General features: G+C 47.5%; 7 protein-coding genes across 7 annotated transcripts; 3 read left to right on the top strand and 4 right to left on the bottom strand.

Annotated features, from left to right (window-relative positions):
* Positions 1-507: 507 nt before the first annotated feature.
* Positions 508-999, top strand: LY89DRAFT_674703 (uncharacterized protein; the record flags this gene model as incomplete). The annotated part of the gene is made up of 1 exon (XM_018213456.1): positions 508-999. One exon carries the CDS (start codon positions 508-510, stop codon positions 997-999), a length of 492 nt encoding a protein of 163 aa, XP_018065738.1.
* A 1,511-nt stretch (positions 1,000-2,510) lies between these two features.
* On the top strand, positions 2,511-3,593 carry LY89DRAFT_723183 (uncharacterized protein). Its single transcript, XM_018218795.1, has 4 exons — positions 2,511-2,830; positions 2,883-2,948; positions 3,000-3,158; positions 3,232-3,593. The coding sequence occupies exons 1-4, from the start codon at positions 2,726-2,728 to the stop codon at positions 3,481-3,483; spliced, it is 582 nt and encodes a 193-aa protein (XP_018065737.1). The 5' UTR covers positions 2,511-2,725; the 3' UTR covers positions 3,484-3,593.
* A 665-nt stretch (positions 3,594-4,258) lies between these two features.
* LY89DRAFT_739569 (uncharacterized protein) lies at positions 4,259-4,771 on the top strand (the record flags this gene model as incomplete). The annotated part of the gene is made up of 1 exon (XM_018220479.1): positions 4,259-4,771. The coding sequence occupies one exon, from the start codon at positions 4,259-4,261 to the stop codon at positions 4,769-4,771; it is 513 nt and encodes a 170-aa protein (XP_018065736.1).
* Positions 4,772-4,835: 64 nt separating this feature from the next.
* LY89DRAFT_243512 (uncharacterized protein) lies at positions 4,836-5,970 on the bottom strand. The gene has a single exon (XM_018206141.1). The coding sequence runs from the start codon at positions 5,542-5,544 to the stop codon at positions 4,900-4,902; it is 645 nt and encodes a 214-aa protein (XP_018065735.1). The 5' UTR covers positions 5,545-5,970; the 3' UTR covers positions 4,836-4,899.
* Positions 5,971-7,242: 1,272 nt separating this feature from the next.
* On the bottom strand, positions 7,243-12,116 carry LY89DRAFT_739567 (uncharacterized protein; the record flags this gene model as incomplete). Its single annotated transcript, XM_018220478.1, has 16 exons — positions 7,243-7,476; positions 7,534-7,638; positions 7,691-7,991; positions 8,043-8,975; positions 9,026-9,132; positions 9,189-9,259; positions 9,319-9,671; positions 9,733-10,116; positions 10,245-10,619; positions 10,674-10,801; positions 10,873-11,082; positions 11,140-11,364; positions 11,484-11,582; positions 11,641-11,712; positions 11,765-11,825; positions 11,902-12,116. The coding sequence occupies 16 exons, from the start codon at positions 12,114-12,116 to the stop codon at positions 7,243-7,245; spliced, it is 3,873 nt and encodes a 1,290-aa protein (XP_018065734.1).
* A 1,303-nt stretch (positions 12,117-13,419) lies between these two features.
* On the bottom strand, positions 13,420-13,901 carry LY89DRAFT_243379 (uncharacterized protein). Its single transcript, XM_018206140.1, has one exon. The coding sequence runs from the start codon at positions 13,846-13,848 to the stop codon at positions 13,606-13,608; it is 243 nt and encodes an 80-aa protein (XP_018065733.1). The 5' UTR covers positions 13,849-13,901; the 3' UTR covers positions 13,420-13,605.
* A 49-nt stretch (positions 13,902-13,950) lies between these two features.
* Positions 13,951-15,290, bottom strand: LY89DRAFT_655196 (NAD(P)-binding protein). The gene is made up of 3 exons (XM_018212333.1): positions 14,972-15,290; positions 14,831-14,926; positions 13,951-14,786 (listed from the first exon to the last, which is right to left on the bottom strand). The coding sequence occupies exons 1-3, from the start codon at positions 15,270-15,272 to the stop codon at positions 14,056-14,058; spliced, it is 1,128 nt and encodes a 375-aa protein (XP_018065732.1). The 5' UTR covers positions 15,273-15,290; the 3' UTR covers positions 13,951-14,055.
* Between the last annotated feature and the right edge of the window lie 93 nt (positions 15,291-15,383).

Here is a 15,383-nt window from a genome sequence, read left to right as displayed (position 1 = left end):
CGTTTGTTTGCGGGACCCGATCGCCGAGTTGATATACAGCCGGGCTGCGGATCGCATTTCTCGATATGTACAATTGGTTCTCTCTGCGCCGCACGAGTGGACACCCAGCGGGAGTAGTGCTCTGAGAAGATGAATATGTCCCCACACCAGTTTCACCTGGTCATTCTCTGATCGTTGTTTTAAAGTTTACGGAGTGGGCGATTCAAACTCTTAGTCCAAGACGACCTTGGAACTTGGAGCTTTCTTCTCGGAATCCACCACGTGATCCCAAAATTGGACCTCAGTAGAAGTTCATACACGTTGAGTACGATCTTGTTTAGTACAAGCTTTGTCTTTTGAAGCCTACTCCAATCTGCAATTTCGAAGTTTCAACTTCTCTCATCTCGTGACAATCCATGTCCCTCTTAGGCAGCAGTTCGAGGGGCAAATTTCTGTATTGACAACACTCTTCTTTTCAGCACCATTTTCACCTACTTTCTGTCTGTCACATCATTCCTAGACTCAGCAATGGCCTCAGTTCATTCTCAACCCGAAGATGAGCCATCTTCCATCGGCCCAGAAATCCACAACAAATTCGTCACATTCGAAACCACTTCCCAACTCTATCGTCTCCCTCTTTCTTCGCCACTAGCCACCACCTTCCTCACACTCTCTGGACCATCAAAGATCGAATTTCTCAAAGAGCACGGAGAAGTCATCGCCAAGAAATCCATCGAAGAAAGAGGACGAATAATGATCCACCACAGCGGTTCATTCATCTTTTGGAACGAGGGACAGATCGAGTACTTGGTGCCTAGGGAGAAAGAGGGTTGGGAAGATCATGAACTTTCTAAGGAGTTCGAGAAATTGGTGGAAAGAGGAGAGGGGAGGAGAGAGTGGATTTTGAGAAATGCGATGAGGATTAAGGAGTGGCCGGATCATGCTCAGCGAAAGCAGAGTGTTGAATTTGTGAAGCGTGGTACTGGCGAGAAGGAGAATTCGGAGCTTCACAATGCTTGAGAGATCCAACCCAATCAGCTGTTTCCCGTCCATAATGTCGGCCACTTGCTTGCAAAGTCTTTTGCTCCGTCGAGCACACCAAGCTCTCGCCTTGATCCACCACAATTATATTCTAGTCTCATACTATTTTGGGTTTTGATTATTAACATGATCATGTTCCATAGCATCTGAAAGATTTACTCGGGCAATAGGATAGCAGGGAATTGTGTTTCAGGGGAAAAGAAGTTCATATTACGTGAAGTACAGCTCATTCCCTATTCGCGGGATAAAATCTTCAACTTCCAGTCTGACGATTGAATGATCTCCTATTAGAGAAATACAATCCCACACCAATCAATTGCTCTTATTCACTCTCGTGTATGAATTCCCCAGGAGAAAGAAAAGGCACTGTGCTTGATATTCGACAACCCGTCGTCATTACTAAGGCATCTAGCAATAGTCCCCTCCTATTCCGAATTTGATCAAGATAAGATGGGACCAATCCTCTGAGTGGGTAGCAAGGGCTCCGTGCCAGCGGCACTGCTACCTCGATTCCAAAATCCTTGCAAAGTCTCATACCACTCAAAGCTCGAATTTCCCATGCAAGTTCACCATTTTCAACCGCATTCGGCTTGCAGTTGTCCTGATGTACCCAATTTGGAGGACTTGCCCGGATATTCCAGATAATCCACCCCTTGATGTACGCGAGAATCACAGAAGGTACCCAGACATGTGATTCGAGACTTTGATCAAAAGATTTCTACAGTATTGTCTATTTGTATTCTTTTGGGAAGTTGAACACTGTTTCGGTTTTTTCACGGATCTAGACTCTGCCATTCAAATAATTGTTAGTTATTAACGTCGCTGCGTTCTCTCAAAGCTCGTCATGGTCGAAAAGGTTGGAGATAGCCTTTTCTTGCCATCGCATGAGACTGAAACAACCGCATCGCATACTGCTTACTTCCGAAACCATAGCGTTAACGCGTCAGAACAGACTCGTCTGTAAATAAGAAACAGGAGCACGCAAGATCGAGGCTAAATTTGCCAAGCGATCTGACAGCTTGAAACAAAGGATGCCAAGCTTTTAACCGACAATGAAGCTTAATTCGCCAAGATTAGATCGATCAATGCCAAGACTTCAAACTGTGGAGGATCGGATGATGAGACTACCTCTATGCAGGAACAGGGAAGGATAGGACGAGGTTGTTTGAGCATGATCTGATATGATGAGAGTCACAAACATCGGATTAGATTAACGCGTCGTTGGGCAAAAATAGCATTCCTGCAGCTTCCAGTTCCTTGTCCTGGGCCAAACAGCTGCAGGTAAGTTGCTGCATTCGCTGAGCTTTCCCATCACCCACCATACGAGTCACTGAGTGGAAAGTCTCGCCTGTCATTATCCCAGGCATGCTAAGATTCATCTCGCAACCCAATATCAATGCTTCGTTTCACGGTGTCTCACAGGCTTCCACATTGGGCATTCGTTCTAACTGTTTCCACTTGGATCGCCAATATAGGATGGAAGACCGGACGGAGATTTATAGAGATACCCGGTTGGCCTCTCAATAGGGCATTTGGAGTCCACATAAAGACGGCCTCGTCCCAGCCTTAAACATATCCATTCCATCTTCAGCTCATTCATTTCTTCAGTCTTTTTCATTTCATCTCCGGCTGTGCCGATTTATCGATCATTTCTCGCTCATTCACACTCTCTCTTATTCCAAAACTCAAAAGGAGATTTTTCAACATGCATTTCACAACTACGGTCCCAGTCGCGCTCTCTGGTTTGTTTGCTGCATCTGTTGTATCTGGCTTTTCAGCGCCTACTCGAGCTATGTCCCTTCGTTTCGCAGTAAGTCATCCATAGTGTCCTAAGCATCTACGGAGAATTGATTGAGAATCAGGGTGCTATCGCCGTCATGGCAGTGCCAGCCATCGCCGTCCCTGTCGGCATCCCTGAAGAACTGGTTGTAAGTCCAACCCATTAACCTTTACAACCATAAATCCAACACACATCTTAGGCTCGAAACGCAACTACTGCCGAAGACAAGATAAAGGACAAGAAGAAGGATGACAAGAAAAAAGACAAAAAGAAGGACAAAGCTTCCTCTACCGCTGCCGCAGCCGAGGCCACTTCCACTGCAGATGTAAAACGTGCTGTAATCGAAGAAGAACTCGTCGTACGTATAGCTTTATCACACCCTCAACAATACTACCTCACTCTGAGCTTAGCTAACATGTGTCAATCCACAGGCCCGAAATGAAACATCAGCCAAGGACGACAAGAAGAGCAAGAAGAAGGACGACAAGAAGAAGGACAAGAAGAAGGACAAGGCTTCATCCACAGCAGCTGCCGCCGAGGCAACTTCTACCGCAGCAGCTAAGCGTGACGTTGATGATCTCGAGACAAGAGAGCCGGAGCCAAAGAAGGACAAGAAGAAGGGAGATAAGAAGGGGAAGAAGACAAAGTCTGCCACTGCTGCGGCGGCTGTCGCTACTTCTTGAGAGAGGGGTGTTGAGGAAATGGCGAGTGGGAGCTGTTGAAAAAGGGGTTTAATGGATTGCATTTTCTGGAGCATAGTGAGGATTACCATTTCGTAGATCGAAATACAAGCAAGCGTACCGAGCTGTGTTACCAATAATTTATACTGTGCCAAGTAGTTCAAAGAAGCAGGAGTTTATGGTTACTTGCGCAAAGATTAGATCCCGTTCTTTTGTAGCATTTCTGATGTCTGTATGTTCACCGAAAAGGTGATTTTGCTAAGGACGAGCCTTGATTCAGTAAACTGACATTACTTGAGATATAGCTGAATGTCGGTGTTGAGTTTCCGCGCTTGAACGTGGGACTGCTCATCTTGAAAGTATCAAGAGAAATAAAGGCCTGCAACTTTGACACGAGATCTTTCCCATTCGTTGAATATCCACGTGATTATAGAGCGTGATGTTCCGCCCTCTGCCAAAGAACACAACGTGGAGAGAAATGCAAATCTTGTTTGTCGCTCAAGTCAGGCATGCAATCTTGATGTTCAAGTCCAAGAGACACTTGACCTCAGATGGTACTTTCTAGACACGTGACGCAATATCTCCCTCTCAATTCAATGGCCCTCTTATGATAGACACTAATTGGGCTTTTATCAAGAGCATCAAAGGAGAATTAAAAGAATGGAAGCGAAAAGCAAAAGATCAGCTCACCTCCGTGTTAAACCAACCGAGAACATGTGACATCATCAACAATACCAACCTCACTCCCTCATCCTTCCACTCCACCTGCAGCACCACCATGAAATCCCCCACCTCCCTCCGCTCCTCCCTCCTCCTCAATACCACAACCTCATTCTGCTCCTCCCTGACCCAATCCCAACCGATCCCCCCCCTCGACCTAATCCACCGATTCTTCGTCTCCTCACCAAAAGTCACCGAGCACGGTCCCGAATGGGCGCGCTCTCGTCTGCCGTTCTTGAGCAAGACGTTTAGTGGCAGGAATGGGTGTGTTGAGTATTTTGAGCTGCTTGGGGAGACGCTGAAGATGGAGATGGGGGAGGGGACGTTTCCGAGTAAGGAGAGTGGGGAGTGGGTTGTTGATGAGGGGGGTTGTGTTGAGGGAGGAGAAGACGAGGGAGTTGTGACTGTTGTGGGAAAAGCGAGGTTTGAAAGTTTGAAGACGGGGAAGGGTTGGGAGGAGAAGTTTATTTATAGGTTCAGTGGGTTTGATAGCTCCGGGAAGATTGGACACTGGGAGATTTGGGCTGATCCGTTGAGTGCTTGGGTTGCTTGTGAGGAGGGAAAATTCTGATGGAGGAAAGGCAGTGATGTTGATGACTTCATGATTCATAATCTACCAAATTTTGTCTAAACACCGAAACTCCATACATTATAACCTCCAGCTATGCATTATCAATACAATCTTGTTACATACACTCTTTACAACATGTAAAGACCAGCAGCTCCCATAATAGCAGCACCCCAGATTGGAGCAGCAGTAACCATGGCTCCTCCAGCGGTTGAGGTTGCACTGCTTGCCGCCGAGTTGGCACTGCTAGCAGCACTCGTCAAGGCTACACTCGCTGAGCTTGCCACCGAATTGGCAGACACACTCAAACTGCTCGCCTTGCTCAACGCCGAACTCTTCGCAGCTCCAGTGGCTGTGCTGGCAACTGAGTTCAAGCTTGAGATAGCAGAGCTGGCATCTGCGAGGCCGGTGCTGATACCTCCTGCGGCTTTACTCGATGCTGTGGAGAGTGCACCGGAGAGGTAAGAACTGGCTGTTGAATGAGCTCCGGCAGCGTCTGAGGTTGCGGTTGACTCTGCTCCCGATGCGTAGGAGAGACCGGTTGACACTCCGCCTGATGCATAAGAGAGACCGGTTGAGACTCCTCCTGAGGCGTATGAAAGGCCAGTTGAGATTCCACCCGATGCGTACGAGAGACCGGTCGAGATTCCGCCAGCTGCATCCGATGTAGCTGTTGACAGTGCACCGCTGACGATGCTACCAACGTTGACCTGGGCGTTGGTGGTCGAGGTATAGGCCAAGACGGCGAGAGCAGCAGGGAGAGATGAGAAACGCATGATGACTGTTGGTAAGGAAGTGGAGTGCTGGCGGTTTCGAGGAGTCAGTTGATGGAGAAGATCGAGGAGAGTTGCTCGAGAGGTGGAATGATATTTATTCTCGAGAACGGCAACAGCTGAATTTATATATGAAAAGGAGAAGACTTCGGGGCTACCGGCCTGCAGGTACCAACAATACCCTGCGCCACAAGACCACCAAGAAATGACGTCTATTGCGCCCAAAAAGTGGAGGATCTCTGCTTAATTCTACCCCGATTGGGTCTAGCTCGTGGCCAGAATACGTCGGCCTGTGGCTGGAGAGATTGGATTATGCGACGGCAGATCTCCGCTGCCATCCGAATATGCCGAAGTGCGTCGGACTAGGATCTGGATTCGGATTAAAATAGAGATGTGCAGTGATGAAACTTTGACATTTCGGCTACAATTACACTTCTGGATATTCTCCAGGACTGGAGACGAAAAGGAGGAATGCGATGCTTGACGGATCCACCGAAGTCTTGAGGAAGGATTGTCGAAAAGTTGTGAAGGTGTTTGATAGACAGAGAGGCATTCGACAATTTTTTCATGGCAGTGCTGACATGCGTTGGCCTCGAGCATACCGGAAGAGGCTGCGTGCTGACGAGTCGCTAGGCTTCGTTCAACTCAACTATCAGCACTCTATTCTCGGGCTGAACTCATCATCAAGTCTCGAGCAAAGCTTGAGTTCAGTAACCTTACGCGAGTACGAGTTCGAGGTTCTTCATTAGATGAAATCGGAGAATGCCGAGTCCAAACCAACAAACCCAACACAACATCGAACAGGAGGATTCAGCTCAGGAGAAATCCGTCATGTGTCATTCATTCCCCATGTCAAAAGCTTAATGGTTCTTGGCATGTTTCACTTGTTGCTCTGTTGATTGCGGTTTAGCGTCAACAAAGTGTCCGACTACCGAAGGAGAAGGAGTTGCGCAGAGGATGAAAAGAAGCGTCATCCTTCTCTATCTCGGAGCACGATCCAACGAAAGAATTCAGTCGAGTGCTTATCTGCGTTTCCTTTTCTTTGTTTTGACACATATTCAATTAGTATATCATTTGATGATTTGGATTATTCATCTTCATCGTGCATCGTCTTGCCACATGTCAGAAATATTTCTTCGAAGTCGATCATCCGTTATTCAGCATGCAATGAACCCATCAGAAGATCCGAGTCGCAAAAGATCACCTCTTGCAGTCAAGAATTCTTATCTGCTTCCTGATCACCACATGCGTCAAGTGTAAGATCATACGCGTGCGGCGTTGGAGCGAGAACGGTAGCGAACCCGGGCTTCCACGGCAAGAACATTATTTGCGAGCTTCCTTGCTGATCACCTACATGCTGCATAACAAGTTTACCATGTGCCATGATGAGAGCTCAATCACGTCTCTCCAGATCAAATCTCAAGTCTGGTCAGCTGATCGGCATGGATGAGTATTGCCATCTTACATTTTGTTACTATTCGAATCAATCTGACTGGAATCTGAACTGGAATCTAATGGAGGGCTTCGCACTGTGCCGGAAAAGCTCGCCTTGGTTCGCTATGGAAGGTCTCATCTTCGAGGCGAGTCACCTGAAATGAATTCACACTCGTCATACTATACGCATCCAAACCTTTCAAATCCTTCTATATTATTATACTATTATGTTACTACACAAAATCTCACACTTAGTTCTCCCCAACCTCACGAAGACAACGGACAATACTGATCCAAGAAATCATCCGACTGATCCACATCACCCACACGCGTACCATCCAAACAGTACGTGCCGCTCTCCGTAATCGTATGAGCATCATCCGTGGTCTTAGAGACATCGACATCGTTGCAAGTGGTGTAGGCCGAACTTGATGCTGCGTTGACGAAATTGCCAGCTGCTGGATATGAGAATGATGTGCCGTCGAGAAGTTGAACTGTTGCCTATTTTCGAATTGTGAGTTTGGATATGATTCCGGTTTGAAGCAGGGTTGTTCTTACAGTTGCAGTATAAGCAATATTAACACGGCTTTGATAGGCAATAACATCGCACTGCACCTTCTGCCCAGCCTTCACAACCGTCGAAACCACGTATCTTGCGCGAATCTGTCAAAAGTCAGGTCAGAACCCTTATACACGACAGGCAAGGAACACTTACCGTGTGGGCCTCCGTGTCTTCTTTACTGTTCAGTGTGGTATCCGTCCATTTCATAACATACTTCCCATTCTGTTCCACGGACCCTCCTATCTCAACTTCGGGCGTACCAATCTTGCCTTTAATTTCGCCTTTTACAGCCCATCCTAATTCGGTACCGTATTCGTGGGATTTCTGTGACCCGACGTTCATGGAAGTTTGTGCTGTGACTTCGAGATAGAGGTCTGCTTGCATGGTGACATCTTCGCTCGTGCGGTTGTTGAATAGAATGTAGCTGGACTGTACGGCTTCCATCATACGTTCCCTAGATCGCGTCAGCAATTTTCGTTACCACTATGTTGCAGTGGGAACATACTCAAAGGGTAGGGCATTCAAGCTTTCAAAGCTAGGGGTGAAGACTTGGTCCGTCATAATGACCCGATCCAAACCAGAATTCGTAAAATATGGTTGCAGCATAACAATCCGATCTCCCGCCCGTCCGTAGAATCCCAGCAGAATCCCCTTGCCATCTGTACCGCGATTGTATGTAAAGACAGGCGGTGTCGAGTCATAGTACTTCCCAATGTCAATGTCTTCGCTTTCCGCGCCCACCAAACCAACCTCGAGACGACCAACACCCCCGTCCCAGCCGTCACCAGACAGGATAAAGTGGCTCCATGTATCCACGAGGGCGGAATAGTCGATGGAACCATAACGGTGATGTCCATCATCTGCTACGCTCGTGCCATAAGCTTCGTTCGATCCATCGGAGTATTCCAAACTGATATATGCGAGAGCATTCTCGGTCGCTTTTCCACCGAGGACCTGTGGGAAAATGCCTTCAGTCCAGTGTCCTAGGCAGAACTCAACACCGCCCTCAGCATCCCCAACAGTGTTCAAGGGAGCCATAAAGTTCTGTCTGTCTGGGCAATTGGGATTTCCAGCGAGAGATCGCGACGGGAAATCGGGATCTGCGCTCTGCGTTGGTGTTGTGATAGCGGTGCTTGTTGGAGTTGAAATAGCTGTAGTGGTAGTAGAGCCTCCAGCTGGTACCGCGGGTAGACTTCCATCAGTAGTGGCGTCATCTCCAGTGGCATCTTGTAGTCCGCAGTTTGGGCTGAGGGACGTCTTTGCCCGATTTGTGAAGGACTCGAGTACGAAATGCTCATCTGCACGGCCGTTGCCATCTAGATCGGGGTAGTAGATACAGCTTCCTGCTGCATTGCCTGCAAACGCGACAGCATCTTGTGTTCTCCACGAAAATGAGGAGCCTGGAGCGACGGATGGGTCAGCGGAACCATCATTGTACCTACGAATGATCGTTAGCTTCTCTATTGCGATGCTTAGCGATTTCCCTACCACACGTATCCATCTCCAGAGAATTTCTCGATCCAGAGCATGTCATCCTTTCCGTCACCATCCACATCTGCCCAGCGGAGATTGGCACGATCTTTCCCGATAGAGACCTGATTTGGTTTACGTTTGTGAAGCTTCCGTCGTCATTATGAACAAAACCTGTGACAGTGCTGTCTGGTTGTATACACAGATAATCGGCACGACCGTTGCCAGTGATGTCCGCCACTCGAACAGCCACTGCATGACGTTAGCAGAATTCTCTCGCCATCTTTAGGACTACTCCGCGCTCAACTTACAGTCATCTCTGCCCAATCCTCTCTTCTCTGAACAAGTTACACCAGGAGCCGGATTGGACAAGTAAGTCCAATCCCACTTGCCGGTCGAGGGATAATTGTTCAACCAAACTTGCACAGCACCTCTATCTGGGTTGGTATAGATGATATCACAGTCTCCGTCACCATCCCAATCCGCTAGATGCAGATCTCGACGATCCATGTTACTCGGCGGGGTCCAGATAACACCTGTAGAAGGATCCCAGTAGCCATCAGGATCAGAGTCCGAGATGGAACCTTTCCCTCGGTTGATGTACAATTCCATCGTACCAAAAGAATATGTCCACACTAGATCAACCATGCCATTCGAGTGCCCCCTGAACGACCGATCAGCTGCAATTTAACAAAAGGAGGTGGAACGAGTCCTTCAGAACTTACATCATGTTGCAATACTTGTTGCCGTCAGCAAAAAGCTTCGTCGCACCACCTCCTGTATTCTTCCACACCCGCATGTCAAACTTATGAGAAGTCGTAGATAGTTCAGTGTGTTGCATAAAAACATAATCTTGAAGGGGTGCATTGCCGAAGATGGTTGGCGGTCCATAGATGCGGGCGAAATGGATTCGATTCCGGAGGTTGGTCTCAGTATCCGTGATATATGCAGACATTCCTAAGTGTTGGCCCCGAGGATGCGCCTTTGAGGAAGCCTTGACGCCAGGCGACGTTGAGACCGTTACCCTCAACACCCTTAGCACAGCTTCTGCTGTTGGTCCAGGTGGTTGTTGCTCCAGTTTCGCTGACCCACATCCAGTCATCCCTCCCCTATTACTGCAGTCAGTCTTTGGACCCACTGGTTAAAAAGCTTCCTCACGTCTCCATTGATATCCTCAAACCGGACCCCATTCACATCTCCCATGTTCTTGCCAGTGAATCTCAACCCCATTGACTACCAATACGCCGGGACTGGGTCAATCCAACCATTTCTCCAGAACAAGATGTCGCCATTGTCTTGAATCACACAATAATCTCCACGACCGTCTCCATCAATGTCAACAATACGGACCCGATCTTGTGGATACCCTTCATTGCTTTTAATCAGTGCGCTTGAACTCGCACGCTTGAAGGTCGGAGTTTTCCCAGAGGCTCGATTACCGTCTCCTAGGTTGACGGATAAATATGCGTTGCCATCTGCATCGATACAAACCAAATCGTCAAGGCCGTCATTCGTCATATCAACGAAGTATAACCCTGCTGTATCGCAAAGCAGGTCGGGGGTTAGGTTGGTTACTTGTGCGAATTTACCATTTCCGTCTCCTGAGTTCGCCCTGGGTTGATGTCAATTTCACTTCTCCGAGTTCTGCGAGGGTTTGGGTGCATACCAGACTGCATAAGTTTGATCGGTATCACTGTTTGAGACCCATGCGAGAAGATCATCATAATTCCGGTCGAACAAGCGAGCAAATCGCCACTGATCTCTGTCCCAAGAGCTGGTAGCAGTCCAGAGGATCTAGACGATGGTTAGCAAAAGCTACGGAAGCGAAGACGAGGATTAAGAGTAAGTATATGGAGAATGCTTACTCCCATCTCTTCACTGTCATGATAGTAGATGCCGTCACTGTAGCCAGAGCCACGTTGAGTATATCCACCAGCATCAATGCCACTGTCACCGAATTTGTCACAAGTAGCCGGACCAGCTTCAAAAGCAACAGGAGCAACGATACGATTGTCTGCCAATGCCAGAGTTATAGATTGATAGAAGACCGCAGCCATCATTTTATGCCCTTTGTCCTGCATCCCTATTAGAAGACCCCTTTGGTAGTAGGGAATACTGACATTTGGATGTACATGTGGACTCTCAGTTGCGAGGTAGTCTGTGTCAAAGTCGAACCAAATCTGTCCACCAGGATCCATGTCGGCCAAGTAAACGCATTTGCCCTCCGCGGCGCGCTGAGTTACAAGAGCACGATATTGTGAGTTAATGTTATCACGATTGGCAGCACCATTTGCGTTTGTCGTGGGGATTAGCGTTGATAGCATGATACATGTGCTTCCCATGTCATCAGCATTCCACTATGTTATCAAAAGGTTAGCACAATACAACATTTGAAGTCTTCAGAGGTGCCACATCAAAATAGCATGCAATATTTGACAGGGTCGATTTGGGGGATGTTTGGGGGGATATTACTTACCAGAGCATTCAAAATATCGTTCATGCGGCTGCCAACATTTGCAATGTCCACATTCCCATTCCCATCGTTGGTGCCTCCATTGATAATAACGACATTAGGCTACGAAGCTGGTCAGAGACGAATTCCGCGAAAACTTCCAAGACAACATCAGACTCACCTTAAATCCAATAGAATGTGGAACTCTGGCCAGTATTTGAGTGAGAACGTCTCCAGGGACCGCCTCTTGTTCCTAGAAATCCGTTAGTCATCGAGTTTGCGAAGTGGGGGAAAACGCCGCGAACATGGTCTATCATTGTTCCAGTGTGTAGACTTCCAACCATATCAACATCGTAGCCAAGAATTCTGAGAGCATCTCAAGGATTTTCGACATCTACAGATCTATCAGCATACCACCAATATCAACTCGTTGGATTCTCACCCGTTGCCTGTAGTTGATCCCGTACCGCTCATGATTGAGGCGCCAAGAGGCAATATTCGCAGCGCAACATTGTCGCGTTTTTGTTCTGGGACACCATACCTTCGGGAAGGTAGAGTGGCGTTGAATAGATCGAAGGTTGGAAGAGCTGAGCTCAGGTTGGAAAAGTCAAGAAGAAGCAGAGAAGCCAACAACGCATTCATTATCCAATCGTGCATGATGGGCAAAGCTCAGGATGAAATCTAAGCTGAGTAAAGAGCGACATGACGGGAGTTCACGTTCATATGTATATCGAGAAACGTCTGTGAAGCTATCGTGCTTCAAGTTCTCAACGAGGGGAGCATGAAAGTGAGAAACAGACTGGGAAAGGAAGGTGCCAAGACTCGATCTTTTGAAGAGATCCAGATTTTCTTGCTGCGTTCTTGGCCATAGCCGCATTTTAAATTGGAAGGATTTGACTTTTCCAGGCTCACGATACTTGGCACTCGCCAGTGTCTGTAGTCCCATCTTCTGACTTGATGAGAAAGCTGGAAAAGTAGTGAAGAAAGGCATAAGCGAGTGCTCTGCCCTGCGAAGCCATCGTTCTGGAGTGTCCCGGAGCAGATGATGTCCCGACCGAAGGCATTTGGTTGGTCAATCTCATTTGGGTACAAGGGGAAGAAGAGTAGTGTGAGGCACAGGTAGGATCGGTTGTAGGCGAGGTGAGCATATATTAATAGAAAATGAAGCTATCCAAAGACAGACTCACTCGCGCCATCAAGTCGGTTAAAAATGCTGCTCCAGGAGAACGTAGCGCGATGATTTCGTAGGGCTCGGTAGGTTCCGACATGCCTATATCCCAAGGACGAGACCAGTCCGGGACGCGTATTGGATCTCGGCGATATGACCTATGTGTTATCGATAGAAGGACTTGGCAATCGGGGCGTAAGCTGGAGCGACTTAGCGTGCACGATAGCCTCACTTCGAGATCGTGCAACCGAGTTCAATTAATAATCAGTAGCTTAGCAGCATCAGACGGATCGCGGTCAATCTTATTTGATACTCGGGCATCGTTGGAGGGTGATGACGGGAAGATGGATGATGACGAGGTGATATTTTCGCAGAATGGAACGCGTTCGCGTTAAGATAAAGTTAGCTCGTGCTGACTCATTTAACCCACAGTCACATGATGAATCCATTTGCACTTGAATAGGTTGGCTCATTACACTTAGGGACAATAGATTTGTTAGTGGTTTTCAGATAAATCTCGAGTTTTGGACTTATTGTCACTTACCTGCTTTTAAAGAGCTCAAAAAGACAGCTATGGTATCATGGTCACGTGGATCTGGCTCGCATAATCCTTCCTCCCGCAAGCTTGCCTTGGCAGCCCTTGCAGAACCTGGGAATTGTGTCCGGACTTTTCCATCTGTAGATATTGCAAGAAAATGGCAGGGGGCTACCAGGGATTAAAGTGCAACGCTCGCCAAGTAAGCTAAAAAGGCGCCTCCGAGCTTATATTGTACTACCTAAGAGACCTAGCACGTTTTATGCACTACTCTTCCTCTGACTCTTGGCTATGGCTCTGGGTGATTCTACTCCCTCCTCTGCAAGTAAACTATAAGGTTAGATTTCCGCTTTTCTAAAAGCTCAATTTACATAGCTTTCACATGAAAATGTGTGCAAAAGCATTGAATTCTATTGCACAGGTTCACTTCTTGGGGATGCAAACTACGCATGATAGCCATGTGTGATAGTGAAAGAGGAGGTGGTGCAGAGGATGAGGGTGAGGACCCATTGAAAGGAACCGCAGACCCTCACTTGGCCTCGCTTCTTTCTCTTGGCAAGTCTCATTTTCTCCCATCTACTCGCTTGATGAATATGGTCTAGTCTTGGCAAGGGATTGTCTTTGTCTTCGTCTGTGATGTTCTGTAGGCATGGGTTCAAATATTCAGCCTTACCCACAATTGGCATTGCGCCACATAGCTGGTTAAGAACGGGACGCCCGGGAGCCTTGCAAATCAGAGAGACTCAGCTGACGAAAAGGGGACATTCGCCCTTCTCCAGATAGAAGTGAGTGATACTATTGATAAATATGAGCTTTGTATTTTTACAACGAAATTTTTCCATCATCTGCTACAAAGAGTTCCGGGCCAGCCGAGACACTGCAATCCAACCAGTCTACTCGAAGGGCATCGTACGACCCAGATCAGCACTCTCCCTCGCAAGTTCAATAATCCGAATTCCATCCCTTGACACCTCCGGCTTCACAATAACCTCGCTCTCGCCTCTAATCGCATTGACCAGATCATTGTAAAATCCCTCATAATCACCTTTCAAACTTGGAAACTCTCCCACCCACTTCCCACTAACCTGGTCAAAGTCCTGTGTGTCACAAAATCTCTCTTTAGTCGTAAGCAACCCATATGTCGCTTCATCCTCAATCCCAAACCCCTCCGAAGCCGTCGTCATCCCTTTTGCTATTTGACTTTCTTGTTTATCGTCACCGAACTTGACAAATGAGCCTTCGTATCCTCTGATGAAGAATTTGAGCGGATACTGCATCGACGAAACAACGCTCGTTTTGATCGTCACCAGCAAGTTCTTCTGCTCTCCGCCATACTGTAAAATAATGGTAAACGTATCATCAGTCTCACTTTCGACTCCTCTCAAGGATCGATAGAATGCTGTGACACTTTTGGGAGGACCGAACAGAACAAGTGCCTGATCGATGGTGTGGCTTCCGAGACCGAACAGCATTCCTTGGCCTGGTGAGTAGGAGGGTGATGTCCAGCCTGAGATCCAGGAGGGAAAATCGACGTCGTAGTGAATTTCGCATTCCGTTATTTTACCGAATGGGGAGTTGCTGACGAGGTGATGAAGAGTAATGAAGTCGGAATCGTATCGACGATCTGAGAGAGGTCAGCAGACGTAATTGTAGAGGAGGAAGATATACTTTGGAAAACTGTCAAGATCTTGCCACTATTCTTAGCAGCGGCAATTACTCGGTCTGCTTCTACTGTAGAGACAGTGAAAGGTTTCTCAACGACAACTTCTCTGCATTAGTGACAGTCGATTTGCTCATGGAAAGACGTACCGTGTTTCCCGGCCGAAAGAACTCTCTCGGCAAACTCGGCATGTGTATCATGATGTGTGCAAACAATCACCAGATCGATATTTGGATCAGCAAAGAACTCGTCCGAGGTCTGATAATGTTTTGCATCCGGAAAGTCGACTGTACAATGTTTTCCTTTCTCAACTTCCGATGCATTGCTTGGTGCTGGAGCACGTTGTAAGAACGCATAGACTCTGAGATCCGGATTCGGCAAGATAAATGGGAGATGGAAACTCTTTGTGGAAAAGCCATAGCCCATGAGACCGACATTGAGAGGCGCCATGGCTGCAGAGATACAAAAAGGGGAAGACAGAAGAAATTATTGATGCATAACATGCTGCAATTGATCATTTTATGAAACCAACGTGGGGCTTAACTTCAGGCTGAATTGAAT

The sequence above is a fragment of the Mollisia scopiformis genome (assembly GCF_001500285.1).
Source record: "Mollisia scopiformis unplaced genomic scaffold LY89scaffold_24, whole genome shotgun sequence".
NCBI classification, from domain to species: Eukaryota; Fungi; Ascomycota; class Leotiomycetes; order Helotiales; family Mollisiaceae; genus Mollisia; species Mollisia scopiformis.
This window is presented reverse-complemented; position numbering and strand designations above follow the sequence as displayed.